Source organism: Myxocyprinus asiaticus, chromosome 36, assembly GCF_019703515.2.
Source record: "Myxocyprinus asiaticus isolate MX2 ecotype Aquarium Trade chromosome 36, UBuf_Myxa_2, whole genome shotgun sequence".
Classification (NCBI taxonomy): domain Eukaryota; kingdom Metazoa; phylum Chordata; class Actinopteri; order Cypriniformes; family Catostomidae; genus Myxocyprinus; species Myxocyprinus asiaticus.
In genome coordinates, this window is record NC_059379.1 from 5,653,396 (window position 1) to 5,680,300 (window position 26,905).

The window sequence follows — 26,905 nt, forward strand, 5'->3', positions numbered from 1 at the left end:
CAGAAAGAGATGTGGAAGGCCAGATGTACAACTAAACAAGAGGATAAGTACATCAGAGTCTCTAGTTTGAGAAATAGATGCCTCACATGTCCTCAGCTGACAGCTTCATTGAATTCTACCCGCTCAACACCAGTTTCATGTACAACAGTAAAGAGAAGACTCAGGGGTGCAGGACTTATAGGAAGAATTGCAAAGAAAAAAACACTTTTGAAACAGAAAAACAAAAAGAAAAGGTTCGAGTGGGCAAAGAAACACAGACATTGGACAACAGATATTTGGAAAAGAGTGTTATGGATCTTAACCCCATTGAGCTTTTGTGGGATCAGCTAGACTGTAAGGTGCGTGAGAAGTGTGCGACAAGACAGCCACATCTATGGCAAGTGCTACAGGAAGTGTGGGGTGAAATGTCACCTGAGTATCTGGACAAACTGACAGCTAGAATGCCAAGGATCTGCAAATCTGTCATTGCTGCACGTGGAGGATTTTTTGATGAGAACTCTTTGAAAGAGTTTAAGAAGTTTTAAACATTTTTTCAAATTGTAATAGTAATTTTTCACGTTATTAATGTCCTGACTATACATTGTGATCAGTTGAATGCCACTTTGGTGAATAAAAGTACCAATTTATTTCCATAAGAGAAAAATCTGTACATTATTCCAAACTTTTGGCCGCCAGAGATATATATATATATATATATATATATATATATATATATATATATATATATATATATATATATAAATTATCAATGGACTGAATATATTCCACTATAGTCCATGTCTGTCACCTATTCAAACATGTTAACAGTTTAGTGTATGCAGTTGACACAACACTGTTGTTTTTATTTAATTATATTTTATATGTTTTTATTATTATTTGTATTTAGAATTAAAATATTCTTTACAATTTATTTTAATTCATTATTTTATGCAATATTTAATTACTGTGCATGCCGTTTTAATGACCTCAATTGAGACTACATGGGATATTTGTATGTGAGACATACTTTGGTATGTGAGATATATTTTAAGTAAGCATGATGTTTATAGGCTCTACTTGCTCCAGGCTTCAGAAGATGGGGAAAATGTGAAAATGTTTGGGTGTGATGGTGTAAGCATTTCCAATCAATTCCAAATATGCATAACACTCAATCTCTCATTTGTCCACACCTGACACACACTTTAACCTTTGATGTGTGATGACTAATACATCCTGTTACCATAGTTACAACACAACCCCCCATAATGAGGCAGGAGTTAAGGTTCCGTGACAAGATTAAACAAACTCATTGTTGTGATTCAGGTATTATGTTTAGCTTAAAGGCAAAGCTCACCTAAAAACGAAAGATCTGTCATCATTTATTCACGCTTATGTTGTTGTAAACCAGTATGAGCTTCTTTTGTGGAAAACAGCACAAAGCTAGCCTGAGTCACCATCCTCTTTCATTGCACATGACATGTTGTCCATACAATGAAAGTGAATAGTAACTGAATAATTATCATGGGAAACAGTTATTTACTGTATGTTTAGAAGGCTACTTTTCTCTCATTTTCGTGGCTCCCTTTAAGAAATGTATCATAATTATTGCATAGTACTCATAATTTAGGGGATAGTTCACCCAAAAATGGAAATTCTGTCATTATTGACTCACCCTTTTGTCATTCCAAACCTGTATGCTGTTAATTTTCTGTGGAACACAAAGAAGAAATTTTGAAGAATCTTAACACATCTCTTTCTCACAACAGCAGTTCATATACTTTAGTGACCTTGCTTGTCAAGATGCAAAAACAAAACATCAATGTACAGCTTTACATGCACAGTTAAGCCACTCAATTTTTTTTAAGACTGACGCATTTAAATTTCATAACAAAATGACATCAAATTTAATTGAGAAATATTTAATGAAATGAAATAAAATAAAATCTAAATATTTTAAGTTTTATTAATTTCATTTTGTTAAACATTACACAATTCAGTTTGATGGGTATGACACTGAAATATGTAAATCTTAAAAAAAAAAAAAAAAAAAAGGCTAATAAATGTGCGTGTGTGTGTGCGACCTTCGGGACATTTGTTTTTTCGATCATTTTGGCTGTGTTAATGCCAAGAGCATACATTTTGCCAAAGGTGTACTTTTTGGGGAATTTTGATATTTTGAACTACACTGTGTACACAAAATAGTTACACTCAGGACCTTCAGGACAAAAATGTCCCCATTTAAACCCATTAAAATGGCAATATTTGATCCCAGTGCAATTAAAGCATAAAATCATGAATTCTATGATATTATGCTTTCATTTCGGAGCCCTGGCTTCAAAGTTAAATGTTTAAAATATTTTCCACCAGACGGCAGATGATTTTTCTCATGTTTAGCCTATGGAGCAAATACATGCTTTTTTCCTATTTTCTGTTTGCTGTATTATAGAGCACTGCAGGCCAGTTGAATAAATGATGCAGCTAAAATTGTGTGTGTGTTGGGATGGATGTCAGAGTGTGTTTTGTATGTGTGTATTGAGAAATATGTGTGTGTGTGTATGTAAAAAAACAAATTGCCATTTAAAGGGTTAAAATCCTGAAAATGAATGAATATTTGGTAGTTATGATCAAGACTGATGTTGGTTAAAAAAAATGAACTCATTGAAAGTGGAAAATAATATTAATATATAATATTATTATGGCAGTTGACATGGTCATTTAAAGACATCTGAGTAACTTTTTTAAACTGACGCACAAGGGTTAAACCTGCAGAAACACATTTCACTGTCTATGCACAACGTGTTTGTGATTTTAATGTATAAAAGTAAAGTAAAACTAAGTTGAATTGTCATAAGGGTTATGTTAGAAATTATTTTAGTGCTTCACAGCATTAACAATTTGACAATAAAGTGCCACTGATTTATAAAAACACATCAATTGCAAACTAAAAAATATATATAAATTTTTGCCTATAGATATACGCATTTCAATTTCATAGCAAAATACCATCAACTTTGAACTGTGTAACGTTTAACAAAAATTATAATGATAAAACATAAATATTTAGGTTTTTTTATTTTTTTATTTGATAAATTATTACTCAGTTCAGTTTGATGGAATTTTGCTATGAATCTGAAATGTGTAAACCTTAATTTCCTTTTGTGTGTGTGTGCGTGTGTGTGTGTGTGCATCCATTACTATGAATTGGAGGTTGCAAACAATGTATTGGTGTGTATGCTGCCATTTCAAGGATGGACGCTGCATTTGAATTAGAGGTAAGGCCACTTAACTTTCAATTCAAGCAAATTATATTCCGTGTTTACTAAAATGATTTTACTTTAGCGTGAGCTTTAAAGTTCCTTTGTGTTTCTTTTTTTTTTTTTTTTTTTTTTTTTTTTGTTGACATCAATGTTCCATTTATTTTAATTTATTTTTTGATAGCATTTACAGTAATTCCAGTCCACTGAAAACTAAGTAAAAGACGAATGTTACTTGGCAACTGAAATGTATTGTATGGGGCTGCTGCACAAATGCCTTTAGACTTAAGCACAAGTTACTATAGCAACTGCTGCTGTTTCATTTGCACAGTTTTGTGTTAGCATTCTCCAGTGTCTGTCAGTGTACTAAAGGTTAATTGTTTGATCCTGGCAGACTACGTGACGGCACGAGCAGATAAAAATAGTCGGGTCTCCTCCGGTCTTCATAACCGATACAGAATGCAAAATGAATACAAAATATATCTGCAATGCACCACGCCTAACATCAGACATTTGGGTTTGTATGTGTTTACATGGTCGGGGCCTGTACTGAGTGCTTTGAAATGTTTTCTAATGTCATGTGATGTCGCCATATTTATTATTATTATTATTATTATTTTTTTTTTTCATATAATTTGCATGGATGAGTCAGTCAAACGAAATCAAACTGAAGTGCTTGACCAATCTTATATATATATATATATATATATATATATATATATATATATATATATATATATATATATATATATATATATATATAAAAATTCCCAATAGAGGATCTGAAAATAAAACTCGCGATACATTCATTGGACACTAGGTGGCGCATTAGGACATCAAAGAGCGCCCCATAGGAAACTAGTAGATTTGATGTTTCTTCATCTGACTTCAGAAGTTCAGAAGCATGTATTAGTTATTTCAGCTTTGAGTGGACTGAAAACATCATTAGTTGTGTTTTAACCCAGAAATGCCTATGTATGTTATAAAAAATGTTTTTAAAATAATTTTCATTCACTGTAATTCCAACTGCAACTGACTAACAATAGCAGATAGCAAAATCATGGATCATTGCGACATAAACTATTGGCTATTGGCAATTTTATTTTTAGCCCTTCGATATGTCCCGCCCCAACTTTATGTTTCAATAGGAAATACATCCACACACACACACACACACACACACACACACACACACACACACACACACACACACACAAAAGCTGATTTCATCAAGCCATTTCATGGGGACTTTATAATGTAAACAGCTTTTATTTTCTGCATTATCATTGTAAAATGTTATATTTTTCTATCTTCCTGGACCAGACCAGTTATGTTTCTAAAACAAGTTGCACATTGTCAGATCAAAGCGAGCACACTAGTTTTCATATTTCTTGCATTGTTACTAATAATCCTGATGGTTTACATAAATGCTGACACGTTACAGATCAGAGGGTGTCTGTACAGAAAAAGGAACACATTTTATGTCTCTCAAATCCTTGTATTGCCTCAACGACACATCACTTTTCTCGTAGGTGAAACATCTTGACTGTGTAAAATATTCTTTAACTTCTAAAGCCAGCTTGCATAACATTTAAAGATGTCCTGGCAACAGCTAAGCACACTTGTTAAGTGATAATTAATTTAGATAGCTCACAGTTTCACAATTATATGCATGTTATATTTCACTTGAATGGGTTGCAAGGATGTAACCATCTTAGGAGCAAAGAATAAGTCCAAACTGGATAGAGGCAAACATTTGAAAATATGAAAGTGGTTTATGAATACATCATTTTGTAATTCTGTTCTGAAGAGAGAGAGAGAGAGAGAGAGAGAGAGAGAGAGAGAGAGAGAGAGAGAGAGAGGGCACAGAATGGCTACATGTGCATTATTGTATCTTATTGGCTCCAGCTTTAATATCAGGACTCAACACATATCAGGTTCAATGTTAGTCCTCTCAGAGGAGTTTTACTTTATTATCTGACAATGTATGCTTACGGCAATATTACTACCTTATATTAAGTGTACTTAATCAAGATAATAAACACTGCTGGAGCAAAACATACCTGAAAATTTCTGTATATTACTGTATAATCGAACTTAAACAGAATTTTTATTTAAATTATTCAGCCATAAATTTAACTGAAGGTCTCTTGGTGCTCAACAAAAATATAAAAATAATAATGAAAAAAAACAAAAACATTATGAAACAATACCTACCTACAAACAAGCAATGTCAACATCTAATATAAAATATAATATGAAACAAAATCTTAAATAAACACTAAATAATTTAAGCTCTAATGGTGTATCTAAAATAAAAAACCAACAAACAAGCAAAAAATTATGAAACAATACCTAAAATATTTTTTACACACTAAAGCATACATGTTTTTAATGTACTTCTTAAAATGTTGACTCATCAGAGTAGTTTGAGACAGTAAAGTTGAAATCAGTATGTGGGATTAATGTAAACAAAATAAAGGGTTTGGGCACGGTACTTTTTTATACACTGTATATTTCTGTATTTATTCTATAATTGTGTGTGTGTGTGTGTGTGTATATATATATATATATATATATATATATATATATATATATATATATATACCGATCAGCCACAACATTAAAACCACCTGCCTAACATTGTGTAGGACCCCCTCGTGCTGCCAAAACAGCGCCAACCCGCATCTCAGAATAGCATTTTGAGATTATATTCTTCTCACCACAATTGTACAGAGCGGTTATCTGAGTTACTGTACAACAATCATGCCACAGTCCAAATCACTGAAATCACATTTTTCCCCATTCTGATGGTTGATGTGAACATTAACTGAAGCTCCTGACCCGTATCTGCATGATTTTATGCACTGCACTGCTGCAACACGATTGGCTGATTAGATAATCACATGGATGATTGTCGGTGCCAGACAGGCTGGTTTGAGTTTTTCTGTAACTGTTGATCTCCTGGGATTTTCACACACAACAGTCTCTAGAATTTACTCCGAATGGTGCCAAAAACAACAAACATTCAGTGAGCAGCAGTTCTGCAGACAGAAATGTCTTGTTGATGAGAGAGGTCAACAGAGAATGGCCAGACTGGTTTGAACTGACAAAGTCTACAGTAACTCAGATAACCGCTCTGTACAACTGTGGTGAGAAGTATATAACCTCAGAATTCTATTCTGAGATGCGGGTTGGTGCTGTTTAGGCAGCACGAGGGGGACCTACACAATATTAGGCATAATGTATATAAAATTCATATTGGTAAGTGACATTTGCCCATCACAAGAACCTGTATTAAACATTGGCCACAGGGGGCGCTTTAGCCTTGCCCATGTCTGCACCACTAAAAAATGGCATCACCAAATACAGGGTGCAATTTTTACCCCACAGCCTAAACTCACCTGCCTTACAGCAATTCACCCTGGTAACCATAGTTTCTGCCACACTAGCATAGCTACTACAATTACTGTTACAACAATGAAACAGCTAACTACGGATGAGCCACCACTGTCATAATAAGACATTTACAAAAAAATAAAAGATATTGTGAAAGCTTCTTAAACAGTTTGAGAGAGATCCCATATTCATTTATTATTATGATTTGATAGTAGTAACACATACAGCAGTGTCAACATAAATCTAGCTATTTAATCACAGATTAAACCATAGCCGTCTCCCTTATTGCCATAGTAAATGACTGGCACACCCAGTGTGATATCCTACTTGTAAATCTGATAATCGGGACAGACAAGTGTGCTGATAATCCATGAGCAAATACACCTCATGTGGCCAGAGATTAGAGGGGTAAATAGATAGCGGGGCAGGGGGCTTGTGTTAGCTCAGCATCACCTGCTGTGTTCTTGGATGGGAGATTTAATACTGATTTGACCAGATTTTATGGGCCTGCCCTGCACTAGAGGTGCTAATAAAACTGAAGACTTTGGTTATTTTCAGGATAGCATACTAAAATATCTTATAGAGTATACAGTATATACTTTGCACTGTATGCATATTTTTGGTTTACATAGAATATTCAGATGATCTACTACATGTATACTACAAAATATGCAGTAACAACAGAGCGCACTATCTATCTGTCTATCTATCTAGCTATCTGTCTGTACTTAAAGGAATACTGAAGAATTTTTTTTTTTTTTTTTTTTTTTTTACACAAAATTGATTTCAAAAGCAAAATAACAGTTTTAATTATCAAGATGATGAGGTAATGTGACAACAATGTAGCATACAACGTTTGAAATCTTTAGTGATGCATAATGCCTACTGTTTCACTTTTGTTAATAAAATATGTATTATACTGTTATGTAGTACTGGCAAATGTAGTAGATCATCCGGGCATTTTTTCCATACAGAAAACTTGCATAGGCCTTGTACACAGAATACATAATATATACTGCAAATATAGTAAGGGTAGCAGGCCTCTGAAAGTATACTATTCCACAAATAGCCTGAGGACGGGGGTCTTAAGTGATGGCTATAGGGAATCCCAGTCGCAGCTCATTAGTCTCACAGGTGCAGTTAACAAATTTTGAAGTGTTTTGTGTCTGTTTAGTGAAGCTCTTTGAATGTTGGTTTAAAGCAATTACACTGGACACACACACACATTGACTTTATGATGACTTTTATGATTTTTATGAGTCTTTGTTCTTGAGCATTTGAGTGTGTGTGGACTGTGGAGAACAGAAACAAAGGCAAAGTTCTAAAAATAGACAGGATATAAGACTGGGGGAGCTAAATACATCCACTGTAGCACACATCCATACTGCTCAATGAACAAACTGGTATGCAGCTCAATCACAATTTTAGAAGATTAACCATCAAGTCAAGTTTATTTCTAAAGCACATGTACAACAACAGGATTTGGCCTAAAGTGAAAAAATAAATAAATAATTATATATATATATATATATATATATATTAATATTAAAACAATGCATATACACAAAATATAAAAGAGAGTGAGAAAATATTAATAATAACCTATTGGCTTAGAAATACTTCATATTACCCAAGTCAGTTAAAATAAAAAAATGGAATAAAAATAGGCCTATAGGCTCGATTTAATATTAGCTATAGAGGGTGAAGACCTGATGTGAATCGAGAGACTATTTAAAGCTTGGGGGCAGCGACTGAAAAAGCCAGATCTCCCTTTGAATTACATCTTGAACAGGGAACCTTAAGGAGAAATCTATTACTTGACCTGAGTGACCTGGAAGGGAAGTAAGGAATAAGGATACAAGAGATCACTATTATATTGAGGTGCTAGTCCATGCAGAGCCTTAAAAACAGATCTTATTATCAATTCTAAAACTAAATGGTAATCAATGCAAAGAGTCTTGTTTCTCGTTAAACTTATTTTAGCTATGAAACAATAAAATGTAAAAAAAGAGCTTAAAAAATAACAGTTCATTATGACAAACATTAAATGCTTGGCTCAACAAAACCTTGGAAGTTTCAAACATTGGAAGGGTAATTTTAAGTGTGAAGGTTAAACAGGTGTTGTTTATTTTGAATAATCCTATTTAGTAGTTTGAAGAGTTCTTAAGATTATCAGCTTTGTATATGGATGTAGACCATGCTAGGAGGTTGCTAAGTGTTTGAGTGGTTGCTAGGCAGACAGACAGATAAATCTTATTTGTAAGAAGGGTTGTAATTCACTATTCTTTGTAAAGCTGCTTTAAAACAATATTGTTTCATTGTATACATTTATATAGTACTTTTCAATCATTATTTTTTAAAAGTAGTGGTGGTGGCCTAGTGGTCTAAAGCACAGAACTGGTAAGCAGAATGTTTCCTGTTTGATCCCCACAGCCACCATCATTGTGTCCTTGAGCAAGGCACTTAACTCCAGGTTGCTCCGGGGGGATTGTCCCTGTAATAAGGGCACTGTAAGTCACTTTGGATAAAAGCGTCTGCCAAATGCATAAATGTAAATTGAATGTACGCATTTGGCAGATGCTTTTATCCAACTTATATATACATTTTGTACACAGGTATATATTTTGAATTGAAAAGGTTTATCTTCTGGTTTATTCATCTTACACTAATATTTAGCACAATGACAATATAAAAGCCAATTCATTTAGCAAATAAGAAGTCTTTATAATATTATGTTTACTACCTTTCTCACACAGGGGTTTCCTTGCAGAAAGATCATCAAATTTAAGGATCCTTGCCATCAAAAAGTTTGAAACCCCCTGGTCTGCAGCACTTTAGAACCTAAGCCCACACTTTCTTTTCTATGCCAACAGGCATTGTGAATCTAACAATCTATCAGACGAGCCGATTAGTCATTATTCTCAGCAATTTTCTTCAGTAGCACACTAAACCTTCCGATCAGATGAACATGTTCGTTTGGAAACAGACTCTGAAACGTTTAGTCTCCCCACCCTCCTAGAGAGAGCTCATTGTGTCTTAAACAACATGAAAAGACAGACAGCAAATCTTGTGTAATTTACAGTTATGTATTTAGAGTATTCTGTATATCTGTTAATATGAATAATGTTTATATCATGTGGCTATTCTTTTGAAACAGTGTTTTTTTTTTTTTTTTTTTTTTTTTTTTACATTTCTGGACTGGCCCCATTCACTTGCATTGTAAATGCCTTACTGTTACCTGATAAGGAATGAATTTAAATTAACTTTTGTGGAAATCAACATTATGCCACGAATGCTGTTAATTGATCTTAACTTGTACTGAACCTGGATATTTCTTTAATCTCAGAAGTGAAAGAGCCTCTTGTTGTTTCATGCATCTACTTTTAACCAGCAGAGGGTTCAGGGCATCTACTCCAATTTGCCTGTATCTCTTTCTATTCCTCTATCTGCGGGCGGATGAGGGTTAGGCAGGTGCATCACACACAGAGACTCTGTTGTGAGTCCTCTCAGTGATCTGTCTATCTCTGCCTCTTCACTCTTTGAACAGGTGTGTACAAATCCTCTTTCTGGCAGCTAAAACTCAGCCTGTGAGTCATCCCAGACAGTCTGGAAAAAAAAGAATCACATTTTCTCATTCTTTCCCACAGTGCTTTTCTGGGGTTTCTCACCAGAAGTTCATTAGCTGTCTATATTTTGTTGGAAACTTGATCATATAATTAATAGTATTTACTGTTAAAAAATTAAGCTTCCACATAAAATCAACTATTTGCGTTTTCAGTACATTTCACAGAACAAACATTCTTCAGCGACTGAAATGGAGATTTTCAAATTTCATTCTTATTTTTTTAAAGTATGAAGTCTACTAAAACCAAAAATGCCGTGGACTGAAATTCTGTAAAAAATAGTTTAAATGGACTCAGAACGTTAAGGCTGAAGTAACTTCAGAAGTTTAAAGGAACGCTCCTCAATTGACAAAATTTGTGGCATAATGTTGATTGTTCCAAAAACAAATTTGGACTCATCCCTCATTTATTTATGAGAGAGCAAAAAAATATGGTTACAATAAGGCAATAAAAAGCATTCGTGGCATTACTACAAAAAATAAATAAATAAATTATATATATATATATATATATATATATATATATATATATATATATATATATATATATATATATATCGTAATGTCCTTACAGTGAGCCACTTACAATGGAATTGAATGGGGCCAGTCTATAAATGTTCAAATACACACTGTTTCAAAAGTATAGCAAGAAGACATAAACATAATGTGTTAATATGATTTAAGTATAATAAAATAGTTTACTAACCATTGAATTAAAACTTGTGCCACATGACCCAGAGGATTTTTAGCTTGATCAGTAATTCAATAATTTCAGTGTAATTATTTCAGGATATTTCAACACTCTTTTTGAAGGAGAGTTTTTTTTTTTTTTTTTTTTTAGTGCCTCAACAAAATTTGTATTCTGGACACATTGTCAAAATGAAATTTTTAATTTCCTGTGAAGTCACAGTTCACTTGATAAGCTCTGTAAATGTCAAGACCTGCTCAAAAACTACAAACCATCCTCAAGTTTTCTCGCAGATATATATTCATCCTTCCACCCCTAGAAGCTATTGATTACTGTTTTTGCATTATTGGTTTCAACAGTTGAAACAAGCTCACTCATTGAACGGTGACACATAATAGACTTTATTTACACACTTGTTGGCAAGAGGTTACCTTAACCAATCACATTTTATCCTCCAGACACCTGACTCTAAGCCTAACGATCACCTTGGAGGAAGAAGTCGTTGCCATGGCGTTTTCAGAAGTAATGTGTTCTGACCGCAGCAGTACGACTCTATTATAGAGTAATCAAACTGCCATTTTGAACAAGCATTGATGAATAGCTCATACTCCAACGTCTAATCAATCATTCCACACCACAACGCCTTCTGAAGATTGAAGACAGATTGGATTATGTGTCTTAGCCCATAAACAATTAAATTCACAGTATTTCTTTCTTTTTAGATTCTGCAGTGGCGGCTTCAAAGTCTTGGATTTTTTCTCATCTGATATTTGCGATGTCTTTGTCGTTTTGACGACTCGTTGTCAGTCGTATTAACAAAGACACTACAAAAATCAAACAATGTTCTCATCTTCTCAGATAAAAAGAGAGTATGCATACTGCCCTGCATGCTTTATAAGGAGCATCTCTGACATTAATGTAATATGCATAAATGCATTTTAGAATGATGAAAAATGCTTGTGTGCAAATTCATTCCCTAATGCTCAGTGAAAGTGAGGAATGGGGCGCCATAGCAACGGCAGTCTGTTATATTCTGTCTTTTGTGAGTAAATGGAAGTCTCAGCCTTGATGTTTCTCTTGGAAAATGACAACGGTCAAATCATATTTCTCACCCTTCAATCAACTGAAAATACTTGACAAAAGCTGAACAAATAGCATGTGGGGATATCACAAAAACACATAGGGATTCTCCACTCTCGCAATATAATTTTACGTTATACAATCCACAGGCAACACACATACACAAAGCTGCCATATGAAAATGCTGTGCTATAGCATTGTTATCTCCATTTTGTCCATACTCCTCAAAATAAAGTTTCCAAAAACATAAAGGGCTTCACAGCCAGTGAGAACATTTAGAAATTCCTATGATGCCATAAGAAAACTGTTTGAAGTTCCTATGATGCCATACTGTAGGCCTAGATGAACCTTTAAAGATTATATGACGCCAAAGAAGAACCTTCTGAAATTCATCTTATGCCATAGGAGAACCTTTTAAAGATTCAATGATGACATAGAACTTTTTGAAGTTCTGATAATGTCATAGGAGAACCTCTTGAAAATTGTATGATGTCATAGATGAACCTTTTGAAGATTCTGATGCCATAGAACCTTTTTGAATTTCCTATGATGCCAGAGAAGAACCATTTGAAAATTCTATGATGCCATAAAATAATCGTAATTATTCGCAACTGATCGTATATATAAATATTTGCTTAGAAAGCCCCTCAAATAACAATAATTCAATAATTAATGATTAAATACTTATAAATAGTTATATTTAAATCATTATAAATAAAATATATATTATAAATAATAATAATATAATTAAAATGCATTACATCATTGTGGCACACGAGTAAAGTATTAAAGACGGTAACACTTTACAATAAGGTTCTATTTGTTAACATTATTTAACATGAACTAACAATGCACAATACTTTTACAGCTTTTATTAATCTTAATTTCAACATATACTAATACATCTCAAATCAAAAGTTGTGTTTGTTAACATTAGTTAATTCACTATAAACTAACATGAACTAACAATCAACAATTTTATTAAGATGAATAAATGCTGTAAAAAATATATTGTTAATTGTTTGTTCAAGATACCTAATTAACTAATGCATTAACTAATATTAACGAATAGAACCTTATTGATTCAAAAAGTGGCTTTAGTATGCAATATTTTGTTTAATTCCATATTATTGAACTTATGTCATCTGCCTATCATTGGCCTACAGTTCACAGCAATCTATTTCGCAATTGAATTTGTCAATCAGTCTGAGAAAGATTTATTTTGAGGGCTTTTCTAAGGACGCGTCGATGCACACCTGCGTCAGATGCTTTTGGAGCGTCTTGTTTGCGTTACGTCATACAGTTTTTAGGTCGCTGTGTCAAGTTAAACATAGTTTGAAACTTGGAATAACACATCTTGAGGTCCTTGTGTTTTTCATCAAGCTGTGTTTGAATGCAAGAACGCTGTGGTTTGTTCTCTGTATAAGCGCGTTGCCCAAACAGCTGAAGTTTCGCTTACTGCCCCCCGGAGAAAACAAGTGCTACTTCAAGCTTGAATTGCTCAGATGGAAGGAATATTCCTTAACACGGTCCGGGGACATGATTACTTGTGTTCATTTTTTTAACACGTTATTTGTTTTATAATATATATATATATATATATATATATATATATATATATATAATATTTATGTTTAGCAGGGTAATAAATGTACAGCTCAAATTATGGTTATTCCAGGGATGCTGGTGCATCAGACGCTGGAAATGTCCCACCCCTTACTAAAACGGAAAATATGATTGGTTAGCAAATATCCAATCGCATCTGAAATGAACGTTCTGATTGGTGGATCAGCTTAGTTGGACTGTCTGTCTTGCCTGTGCCATCAGTTGCGCTCTGTAGCTCCGTACACTTTCTAAAATAATAATAATAAAAAATAATAATAATAATAATAAAATAAAAACTACAACCACACAATTCACTCAACAGTGCTGCTGCATCGCGCTATTAGATTGAAAAAGTTCCGGGTCAAAAGCCTAGTTGTTGGTTTGGCGGCCTTATGTATCATAACTTATTTTAGGTGGGCATATGCAAAATCCTAAGAAAGATAGGTGGGCATACGGCTTATGCCTGCATATGCCCTAGACTACACTACTGGTAACAGGCACCCTCAGCATTCTCAACTGAGATTTCTAGCATGCAAAGAAATTATTTGGCATTCATATTTAAATTCAGCCTGCTCTCTCTGAAGAAAAAAAAGAGCAAAACAAATCTTGTATAAGAGAGCCAACAAAAATAGATGAACTGAAAAATAAGCATGCAGCTTCAGATTTGCCGTGGTATTACTTGACAGAGACCAATTTTGTCTTAGAAACTGACAGACCAATCATTGTGTGTAATATAACATTTTCATTGTTTTCACATGTGTTGAGAAAATCAGTTTCCTGCTAATTTATTGACCCCTTACATTTTCAAACAATCATTAAGACCATTAAGTTAATGAAGAACATTTTCCATTCCATATAAGAATCCTTGTGGTTAAAGTTCAACAGCAACTACAGCATTTCCACTGATTTATTTATTATTTTTTTAGTTGAAGGGGCCATTCACACCTAATGCGTTTTTCCATCTGTTTGTGCTGTTTTTCAAATTGTTTTTCCAAGTAAACCAGCACTAGACAGACATATTTAAACCGTTAGGCCACATTTCCCTGTTGTTTTTTTTTTTTTTGAGCACCACATTTTAGACATTGTGTTAAACTTAAACCGATACATGACCTCAACTTTTAAAAAAGCACCTCTGGATACTTACATTCTCCGTTGTGCAGTAGGTGGTGCACCTCAGGAGGTGGTCAGAGTATGGTTAGTTTGTGCAGGGGCACACTGAGACTAAAAAGTGGTCCTGGACTTTTTGGCCCAAAGCGATCCACCAAACCCGGCCTGCTAGTGATGGGAAGTCCGATTCTTTTCTGCGAACCAGTTCTTTCAGATGGTTCATTTCAATGAACCGGTTCAATAAACCGAATCACCAGCTCTTGTACGTCATTGCGCAATGACGTCACTGTACATAATGCTAATACCCCGGCGTTGTAGAATACACGCATAAACACATTCAATAAGGCCATGTGTAAGCGCATATTGCTGATTATTTAATTTGATTTAATTAAGTTATAATAATAAGAGAGCTGCTATCCCAGGATCAGTACTGTTGACTCGAGAACTGCTGGGAGCGACTCAATGTACTGTTGACTCGAGAACTGCTGCAAACGACTCGATAGCTGCTGTCCTGGGATCAGTGTACTGTTGACTCGAGAACTGCTGGGAGCGACTCAATGTACTGTTGACTCAAGAACTGCTGTTCCGAGATCAGAGTACTGTTGACTCGAGAACTGCTGGGAGCGACTCAATGTACTGTTGACTCGAGAGCTGCTGTTCCGGGATCAGAGTACTGTTGACTCGAGAACTGCTGGGAGCAGCTCAATGTACTGTTGACTCGAGAACTGCTGCAAACGACTCGATGTACTGTTGAATTGAGTGCTGCTGTCCCGGGATCAGTGTACTGTTGACTCGAGAACAGCTGTCCCCAGATCAGTGTACTTTTGACTCGAGAACTTTTATGAGCGACTCGGTGTACTGTTGACTTGAGAACAGCTGTCCCCAGATCAGTGTACTTTTGACTCGAGAACTTTTATGAGCGACTCAGTGTACTGTTGACTTGAGAGCTGTTGTCTCAAGAACTTTTGCAGCTGGAGCGTTCAGTTCAATTTGTGAAATAGTTGGAGCGGTTCATTGCAAAGAAGAGTTAGGAAAAGCAGATATCACCAGTTCTAAGATAATTTTATCATACGTTGATAAAATGGTAATATAATCAAGTCATAAACATATTTCCAGTACGTTTTATTTTTTATCCTTTCTGCTGTTCAGCAAAACACACATGCATTGCATAAACACATAAACATGCATTTCGCCCCTTAATCACACCCATGCTCAATGTCAGCAGCTCATTGGTTCTCAGTATGTCGGACACCTCAGAAAGAGGCGATTCTCAGTTCAGTGTACTGTTGACTTGAGAACTGTTGCAACCGGAGTGTTCAGTTCGATTTGTGAAATAGTTGGAGCGGTTCATTGCAAAGAAGAGTTAGGAAAAGCAGATATCACCAGTTCTAGGATCATTTTACTCACGGTTATTGGCTCATTTTGAGCCAGAATGTCAGACACCTCAGGGAGACAGGTTAAAATAGTGTAACTTGTGGATCATGACAACAGGCCGCACCAGTGCAAAATCTTTTATAACTTTTAAACATTTATAGAACCACTGCAAATGCGATGAGTTGTGATTTTTAAACACGAGTTTTGAGTTGTAACTTGCAGTTATTTGTCATTTGGTGGTTTTCAGAGCTGATCTTATACTTAATATGTTGTTTCTGGTTGTCATTATTATTATTATAAATGTTTTTTTTTTTCCTCCCCTTTTCTCCCCAATTTGGTATGCCCAATTCCCAATGCGCTCTAGGTCCTTGTGGTGGCGTAGTGACTCACCTCAATCCAGGTGGCGGAGGACGAATCTCAGTTGCCTCAATCTGATACACCGTCAATCCGCGCATCTTATCACGTGGCTTGTTGAGCGTGTTACTGCGGAGACCTAGTGCGTGTGGAGACTTCACGCTGTTCTCCGCGGCATCCACTCACAACTCATCATGCGCCCAGCCGAGAGCAAGAACCACATTGTGGCGACCACGAGGAGGTTAACCCAATGTGACTGTACCCACCCTAGCAACCAGGCCAATTGGTTGCTTAGAAAGCCTGACTGGAGTCACTTAGCATGCCCTGGATTTGAACTTGCGACTCCAGGTGTGGTAGTCAGCGTCTTTACTTGCTGAGCTATCCAGGTCTCCCGGTTGTCATCATTATTGTGATTTGTACATCAATTAATGAGTTCCACGCAAGTTTCACGCAAGTTTGCACACGTAGTAGGACATTTCAAAATAAAAGTCCCTGTAAATTCGTACCGTTAGCAAACCTCTACTGATTTTTCTTTAATTCACGGGCAGCGCCAGGTATGTAGGGGGGCAGCCTTGGACGGGCTGGCCCATATTGCCCAGCTCCCCACTGGGAAAACTCCCCTTGCTCCCTATATCCAGTCTGCCCATGTTTGTGGTTTGATTCGTGCTGTGAAGTACCTCAAAGCTATCCATAACCTGATCAAGATAATTTGATATAAACGAGAATATTGTGAACTTTAAATTCCAATCAAATTTTACTGTGCAAATATTGAAATTTTAAGGTAATACAGAAATACCATGATTACCATGACCACGTTGTGTCATTTTCCTGTCTTGTCGTATTATCTGAGCACTCCAAATGAACAGTGGATCAGCTACAGTCAGAGCAGCTTTGTGTAAAACTCCAGCGATAATACAAGCGAGGATTTTGATAGTGCTTGACATTCACTCCGTTTCATTTAACGGTCGCGTAATGACAAATGTTTTGGTTTTATTCTTACAAGCAGTGTTAATGATATGCAGGATGAGACGCCTGCTTATTTCTGTGAGGATAAAAAGAAAAAACATTTTCAAATATGCATAAATTACACAAACGAGTTCGTGGGTTTAATCGATACAATATTTTCAGTTTTTAAAGCCATAAAGGAAATCTTACAACACTATTCTATTATATGATTCCAAGTTTAATATGAATAAATGACTACTTAAAGTGAATGTGTATTACGTAAACATATGCCTTAAGAAGTATGACAATTTATAATTATAATCACAATTGTATGAATGACAATTTATTGTTAACCAAATGAACAAAGTGTCTGAGACCACATCAATGCTAAGAGGACACAGAAAGAAACTGGGTCCTCTTTTAAGTCCACTTGAAATCAAAAAGCACCGAGGTCGTTTGCAGCTGGTTCCACGTAACATGGATTAAATACAATACACAGCATAAATGAGTACACCCCCTCTGAACATAAAGATATATTTCTATTTCTAAATGATTACTATTATAATTCATGCAGACAAACTTTATATGTATTAAACATATATTTAACAAAATCGAAAGATCAATATGTGTCAAATAATTAAATTAGGTAGCTTTGCTTAAGGAAAGGGTTGCAAAAATGAGTACACCCTTGAACAAATTCAAATGAAGTGGAATATTTTAGTACTTAGAAAGTCCTCCATAATTTTTAAATGCTGCTCTGACCCTTCTTGACATTTAGTGTACAAGTTCATGATATATTGTCACGTATATCCTGTTCCACTCCTGGAGGATGACCTCCTTCAGTACTCTGACGTTTAATGGGGAGGGATGCTCAACTTGCACCCCACAGGTGCTCAAATAGGGTTGAGGTTGGGTGACGTACTATGTTGTTAATCCATAGGAATGCAGCGGTGGCTTTGGAATAATATTTATGGTCACTGTCATGCTTAAAAAGTGCCAGACAGCCCAGGGTGGAGAGAGAGGGTTGCATCTTCGCTTTTAAGATTTTGCTGAACATCTGTGAATTCATGATGCCATTGATGAAGTGCAATTCCCCCACACCTCCAGCACTCATAAATTCCCATATAAGAACTTTACCACTACTGTACATCACTGTGGGTTCCATGCACTTTCCACTGTAAACCTCGTGTGATATACATTTTGGATTCCATCAGATAAAAAAATACTTTGCGCTCATGAGACCAGTTTATAGATTCTCAAAGGTCTGCACCTTTATCAGTATGGGCCTTGGCAAATGAGGTGAAAGCTTAGAGTGATGATCTGAACATTTCAGGAATCTTGTCACACATTTCTGTCACTTTTGCTACCATGTTTTGACTCAGTAACAATGATTTGCTAATACTCTTGTACCATTGTCCCCTTTTGTCCAATTATATGTCTTTCTTCTTTCACTTGACAGTTCTCTCCCATGTGGTCCATTTGTTGTGAGCATTGAGTCTGAAAGTAATTCAATGGGATAAGTAAAACTTTTACACTTTAACCAACTGTCTATTTGAGTGTGATGGTTCAAAAGAACAATCTGCTGATCAATGTCCCTCAACGCGCACCAGAAAACATTAAGTTTTATATTATAACTTTCACAATGGTGTAATAATTTTTGCAACATGGCCTTTTATCAACATCTATTTTATCATCAAGTCGTTTTTTCTTGTTTAGTATTGACATGTTTCATTAGTATCTGATAAACCAGAGTTGCTTAAACATTACATGAACACCAAACAGGTCTTATTTGTAAAGAGAGATGAATTTGCTAGGTTTCAGAGGGGGTGTACTCTTTTATGCGGTGTACTGTATATTTGCTATTTTACAACTCAGTTTCTCCTTTAATGCATCATCTCCATCAATGAAAATCCAGCTTTTTCCCAAGGGAAAATCCTACAGAATGCCACACACCAATGTATTTCTAAGGATTATCAAATTTACATGTTAACCAGTTGTTTTCTCATCCTAAAATAATATTTTTGTAATGTCTGAAGTTTTAAAGTTATGCTTAAAAAAAAAAATCAATAAAAAAAAAAAAATCATTTTGACCAATATTAGGACAAAATGGGCCATTCATACCAACAGAGGAATATTTGATTGTGTTACACTTTTAGGTAAAATCAACCTACAAATAACTGATTTTGCTTAAGTTGGGATAGGAGAATTTTATTATTATTTTTTTAACATTGCACAAACTTCACACATCTGCTTTAAATAATTCATTCACACAAAGGAAAACAACGACTCAATTCACATAAAAACCTGGGATTTATTGTCTGATTCATGTTGAATTGTCACATCTTTTTTCACTTATTCAATAATATTTTTTTTCTTTTTTTTTTTATGGTTTCCATATTTTTTATTATTCACCTCCCTCCAGATCAGACTAGAAAACCCCTGGAGGAGGACTGAGTTCAACCAGTGGACCGGGCATATCCGGACAAGTGTGTACCGCAATACCGCGGTCTTGATCCAGAGCATCCTCTTCACGGAAGAGACAGAGCAGGACATTCCCAAAGGAAGGCACAACCTTTAACTTGTGGTTTTCAGGCCTTGAATTAGTCCAGAGTCTGCTGGGTAACATTTAAAGATCAAGAGACGACGGCATTTGTTAGGCATCCACCTCGTTCTTCCTTGGTCTTGAATGTGCCATTAAACTGGAATGATGACACGGATGCAGCCGTGGTGGACATTGACCAGCCGTTGTGTGTGATGTTTCGCAACAAGCAACCAAAGAATGAAGTCTTCCGTTAACGAAGCGCAAAAAACGCTTCACCACAAGAACTGAAATTAAACAAAATCTAAATGCTGGCAACTCAAAACAAGGTACAAAAATAACTCTGATCTTTGTTGTACAAAGAAATAAAAAATGGGGACAAACTGAACTTTCTATTGTATGAAAAAGGAACTGAATTTATACAAAAAGCAGCAATAATCAAAACTTGGAAAAAAAAAAATAATCAAAAGTAATAGTGCTTTGTTGATGTGGAATCATCGGAAGCTCCCAAATGAAGACTTCATCCCTTGTTTGTTTTTTCGTTATTATTTGCGATAATAAAAATGGAAGATTTCTATAACCACCCCCTCAATTTGCCCTTCCCCTAACCCTGAACCCAAAGGGTGTCCAAACCCAGATGTCCCATCCCTCCCAGAAGAGAAGGGGAAAACAAAAAACAAAACCAAAGAAATTGCATGATACCATTAAAGTTCAATCTGATTCACCAAGCATAAACCAGTCGAGTTTGAAAACTGAGGGGGAAAATAGGGAATTGGCAGCTACCTAAACACTTACGTCACAGGAAACAACTTAGGACACAGTGTAAAAAAAAAAAAGGGGGGGGGGGGGGGGGAGGTGGAAACAAACTGTAAACACAGCACAATAAATAGGTAGAGTAGCAGGTTCCTTACCATGCACCACTATTCACACACTCAATTTTACCTGACCTCACGGTTCATGCTCACACTCCGCATTTCCCCCTCATTTACTGCTTTTTTGATTCCCCAAGTGCAAAACATCACAACTCAACAGTTTTGTTTTCTAGTAGCGTATATACAAGGGTGGTGGTGGTAGGGTTTTACAAATATGTAATTTCTGTACATCGAATATTAGCCATATTCATAGTTTTACACATCACTTTTTTTTTTCGTTTTAAACAAACACTTTATAAAAAAAAAAAAAAGGGGCGAAAATGAAAAAAAAAAAAAAAAAAAAAAAAAGGGGCGAAAATAAAGACGAGATGAAATTTGCTGTCGAGTTCAGACAGTTGCCCTGGAAAACTCCCCAAACCTAAATGGTGCACAGCACCAGAAGACTGGACTTGACGGAAAAAGAACGTCGCCCAGGCAATGGTCACTACGTCACCTCCATGGCGACTGTGTTCTCTGCTATACTGTTGAGGGACTGCTTTTCCTGTTCGTGATTCTCCCTGCAAACAAACAAACAAACAAACAAACATCAATAACCTGGTAGAGAAAAACTACTGTACTTGCATAACTAATGTAATCTTTCTTCCACCTAACTTCTTTTGCAGGTGTACCTGTGTGGCAAGATAAAGACACCAAGTATAAAAAAAGGCAAAACTTTAAATAAAATTTGCATAATGTATACACAATTCTTTAATAAAAAAAATAAAAATACAAGTAAAAAATATGACAACAAATTTATGAAATAATTGCCAATAAATATTTAGCCAATATATAATACTAGCCAACGTAAGTATAAAAAGTATTAGCAATAACCCCGCCCCACCCAAAAAAAAATTAACGTTCTTGAATAAAATATTTGCCAACAAATGTATTAAATATCTGCCAACAAATATTCGCCAATGTATATAATACTAGCAAACATATGTATATTTGCAAAAAGAAACTTTGCCAATGTAAACAATGTGCTCAAAATATATTCAACATATTGGTATAAAATATTTGCCAACAAATGTTTACCAATGTAGAAAATATCCCAAATTGATATAAAATATTTGCAAAAAGCCTTTGACGACATATCAACTATTTGTCAACATACGGTCACCAAAGTATAAAATATTCGCCAACAAATATTTGCCAACATATAAAATATTAGCCCAAATTAGGGATGGGCACGAGTACTCGATAATGAAAACGATGATCGAAAATGAAAATGCTTGACGTGAATTTTACAACTATACACTATGTATCAAAGAGGGGCCTTATTTTTAATTTTGAGATTATGTTGTCATTTTTAGCGGTACCTTGATTGTCAACAGAGACGTCTCATAGCAACCAAACTGATAAATGATGCTGCAATGCCAACGTGTGTTCTACAGGTTTACGATAATCAAAAGAATGTTTAATCCACCGTGTTTTGAACATCTATCTCGGCACACGTTTGCTAAACAGGTTTTATTGTCATATAAATGTAGAAACTCGATGTATATTATTTAATAAAAGTGAAGGTTTATCATTGACTGTAAATCTCCCTTGGTGCTGACATGTTTACGTGCCACACCTGCATCTCAGCGAAATCAGAGCTGAAGATTTCCACACGAGTTGTAAGTCCAACATTAAGTGCTGTTCCATTGCAGTTTTCCCGGAATGAAGTTTAAAATTCCAAGTTGGGAGGAAGCATGAATCATCATGAAAGTCATCCCGTGACTTTCTGTCCGGGACAGAGATGGAGCACTACACTCTGGAGAAGCACGCACGCACACACACACACAAGGCGAAGTCTTTCTTTTAAACATCTAGATGGAGCACAGCTGAATGTAACAGCATGCAGGGTCTTCAAAACTAGTTTCAACTTAACACTGCATTTTAGAAACGCGATGATTATGGCGTTGCAGAAACCACGGTTTGCAGATACAAGGTTCAGAAACAGTAGTGTGCACTTACTAAGCTTATTATGGTAACCTGAAGGAATAACAGAGATGCGCATTTGGAGCATTGTTTCATTGAACTGACCAGAGTCTTCACATCATGACATTATGCCCTCTTTTGTACATACTGTGACATACTACATTATAACAGCCTATGTTAATGAACAGACGTTGGAACAACAAGACACGATGCAGCAGCAAAAGATGTATGACATATACATTATGTACATATGTCTATGACCCCCCACCCCCCCACATACACACACCAACAGAGTACATGACAAGTACTCGAGTAGACAAAATGCCCAAAATGCCCAGCCCTAGCCCAAATCCTTTGCCAATGGATAAAATATTTGCCAACAAATATTTGCAAATGTATAAATTTTTGGCCAACATAATATAAAATGTGAAAAAAAATTCTAAAATATTTACAAAAACATATTCGAACAATTTTTATTCGCCAACATATAATTTGCGACAAATATTCTCCAACAAATGTTCACCAACATATCAAACATTAGCAAAAATATGTATAAAATATTTGCTAAAAATGCCTTTGCCTACATATAAAATATTTCAAATATTTGCCAACAAATATCTGCAAATGTATACATTTTAGCCAACATGCATATAAAATATAGGCTTTGTGAAAGAAATTCATGAAGAGTATAAAATAATTTCCAATAAATGTATAAAATATTTTCAAAAACAAATATTCTCCAACATGTAAAATATAAGCCAAGATATCTATAAACTATTTGCATTAAAAAAATTAAAAAAAAACTTCAATGTTTAAAATTTGTGAAAACATTCAACAACATATTGGTATAAAATATTTGCCAACAAATAATTGCCAAGGTATGAAATTCGCCAACATCTGTATAAAATATTTGGATTTGGTGTGAATAAGTAAACGCGTGTATTTCCTTACCCAGTGCTGACTTTGGGAAGCTGACAGTTGCTAGCGGCGGCAAGCTTCAAGGCAGCGGGCGGCATGTTGCTGAGACTTCTGGGGAGGTGACGGGCATTTAGACTGGCGATAGAGGGTGTGGTCACACTCAGACGCAGGTTGTTGCCGATCAGAACCTGAGAGGTGGAGTTGGCTGTGTTGTTACCGTGGTTACCTATAGGGTTGTGAAGAGTGTGGGTGGAGCTAGTGTTACAGTTGCTAGTGGAGGAGAGGAAGGCAGGTGGGGCAGCGGCTAAAGATGGTTGGCTAGTGAGGACAGAAGCAGAGGATGTGGCAGAGATACTCAATCCCTTGTAAACTCCTGCAAAAGATGATAGATCACAAACAAAATCAATGAAGAGGAGGAGTAAATACAAAATTAACAAACTTGTAGTTTAATAGGAATAGTTCACCCAAAACTATATATTCCGTAATCATGTACTTATCTCATTTCCTTTCAAACACATATGACGTTCTTCCATTGAGTCCAAAAGGAATTATTTATAGCAGAGTGTCCGAACTCTTTTCCATAAGTGAATGGTGACCACAGTTGTCAAGCAAGATTTTTAATAATTAATGACTTAAATTTTATTCTGTTCCTTACAAAGTTATCAGATGGACTTGAAATACAGGACGCAGGTCAAAAAGACGACTTTTATGGTGAGTTTGTCAGTTTTAGAGCCTGACAGACGCAGTCCCCATACACTTTCACTGTATGGCAATGAGCAGCGTGAAAAATCTTCTAAACATCTCCCATTGTGTTCCACAGACAGTCAGTCATGTGGGTATGGAACATCATCATTTGAGGGTAAATGATGACCATTTTCATTTTTGGGTGAACTATCGCTTTAATTTGTCCATATCACAAACCTGAAGCCTGGATGACCCCGTTGACGCCACTTCCTACTACGCTATCCTCTTTGATCTTTAGGGTCAAAAGCTGGTCAGAGGTCATCAGAGCAGAGGCGGCAAACTGCGCGCTGACTGAGTCTAATGTCTTGGACCCAAGAGACTAAGAAAAGAATACGACATTATAAATAATCCAACCTCACTCAAAGACGTGCACCAATGATACTTTTGTATGTCTCTGTTACACACCTGAGTGGCAGCCGTGTCATTGGCCTGCTGTTGTGTCTGCTCCAGCTGTTGTTTCTGCATAAGTGCCAGCTGTTCTTGATGCTGCTGATACTGTTCAGCTGTGAACGCTAGAACAAAACACACATACAGATCAGTATGCAGCATTTGACATACACAACAACAAAAAGGTAGTGTTCTAAAATCTTCTACATCATCTTGTGTACAGCCATGGCCAAAAGTATTGGCAGTGACAAAGTTTGCTGCTTCAGTTGTTGTGGTGTTGATTCACATTGTTTCTAGATTATTGTACAGAGTGATCAGATGCATTTTAAATAATTGCAAAAAGCTTCACTGGCCAAAAAAATGAACTTTAAACCCAAATTTCACTGTTTTTTGGCCCTGGCACAAAATGACCAGCTAACATAATTTCACTAATCATATCGGCAGCACCTGGGAAAGTGTGAACGAGTACTAGTCAGGTGAAATCACTATCATTATGATTGGATTATAAGAGCAGACTGATTGCTATAAAAGGAGGGAAGAAGTGCTTCCAATCATTGTGTTCTTGTTAGCAATGGTTACCTCCAAAGAAAGATGTGCAGCCATCATCGCTTTGCATCAAAATTGCCTCACATGCAAGGAAATTGCTGCAAAGAATATTGCACTCCTCTTCAAGGAGAGAGGTTCAACTGCAGTGAAGAAGGCTTCAGGACATCTCAGAGTGTCCAGCAAGTGCCAGGACAGTCTCCTCCTGAGGAGTCCTATGGAATTGTGTCACCACCAGTGCAGAGCTTGCTCAATATTGGCAGCAGGTGGGTGTGAGGTCATCTGCAATGAGGCGAAGACTTTTGGACAATGGCCTGGTGTCAAGAAAGGCAGCAAAGAAGCCACTTCTCTCAAAGAAAAACAGCAAGGACAGACTGAATTTCTGCAAGTAGTACAAGGATTGGACAGCAGAAGACTGGTGCAAAGTTATTTTCTCTGATGAAGCCCCCTTCCGACTGTTTGGGACATCTGGAAAATCGATTGTCCGGAGAATATAAGGTGATCGCTACCATGAGTCCTGTGTTGTGCCAACAGTGAAGCATCCTGAGACCATCCATGTGTGGGGTTGCTTTTCATCCAAGGGTGTGGGCTCTCTCACAATTCTGCCCAAAAACACTACCATGAATAAAGAAATGGTATCAAAACATCCTGCAAGAGCAACTTCTCCCAACGATCCAGGAGCAATTTGGTGATGATCCGCGCATTTTCCAGCATGATGGAGCACCATATCACAAGGCAAGAGTGATAATGAAGTGGCTCGGAGATCATTACATTGAAATTTTGGATCTGTGGCCAGGCAACTCCCTGGATCTTAATCCCATAGAGAACCTGTGGTCAATCCTCAAAAGGCGAGTGGACAAGCAGAAGCCCACAAATTGTGATCAATTCCGAGCACTAATAAGGCAAGAATGGATCGCCATCATTCAGGATTTGGCCCAGAAGCTGATATCCAGCATGCCAGAGCGAATTGCAGAGGTTATGAAGAACAAGGGTCAACACTGTAAATATTGACTCTTTGCATATATTGAATGTTTTTGCCAATAAAAGCCTTTAAAACTTATGAAATGCTTACCATTGTTTTCCAGTATACCATAGAAACATGTGAAAAAATAATCTACAAATACTGAAGCAGCAAACTTTGCAAAACACAATTTATGTCACTGCCAATACTTTTGGCCATGGCTGTACATACACCTCAAAGTTAGCCAAACCACCATTTATTTATTTTAAGAATTTGACTAGAAAAAGTCTAAACAAATTGCAGTACGTAATATCTGTGGCTCTGGTGCCAAACAAAATCGATTGTTACAAAAACAATAGTTAAAAAATAAAATAAAAATAACCCCCAAAACTCGCTCTATCTTCCATTGTTCGTTATTCATCATGTTCCATTGCAAATTCCAAGTGGGCTTTCATGTGTCTTGCACTGAGGAGAGGCTTCCATCTGGCCACTCTGCCATAAAGTCCAGATCGGTGGAGTGTTGCAGTGATGGCTGTCCTTCTACAAGTTTCTTCTATCTCCAGACATGATCT

General features: G+C 36.1%; 1 protein-coding gene across 4 annotated transcripts in view; it reads right to left on the reverse strand.

The window, feature by feature from the left end:
• Positions 1 to 19,698: 19,698 nt before the first annotated feature.
• The window catches only part of LOC127427320 (enhancer of polycomb homolog 1-like), a 62,123-nt gene continuing 54,916 nt past the window's right edge, over positions 19,699 to 26,905 (reverse strand). For all 4 annotated transcript variants that reach the window (XM_051674867.1, XM_051674866.1, XM_051674868.1 and 1 more), the window contains 4 exons: positions 24,848 to 24,954; positions 24,620 to 24,761; positions 23,732 to 24,071; positions 19,699 to 21,375 (listed from right to left, as the gene is read on the reverse strand). In XM_051674867.1, the coding sequence (XP_051530827.1) occupies positions 21,303 to 21,375; positions 23,732 to 24,071; positions 24,620 to 24,761; positions 24,848 to 24,954 (662 nt within the window). In that variant the 3' untranslated portion in view covers positions 19,699 to 21,302. The remainder of the gene's footprint in view (positions 21,376 to 23,731; positions 24,072 to 24,619; positions 24,762 to 24,847; positions 24,955 to 26,905) is intronic.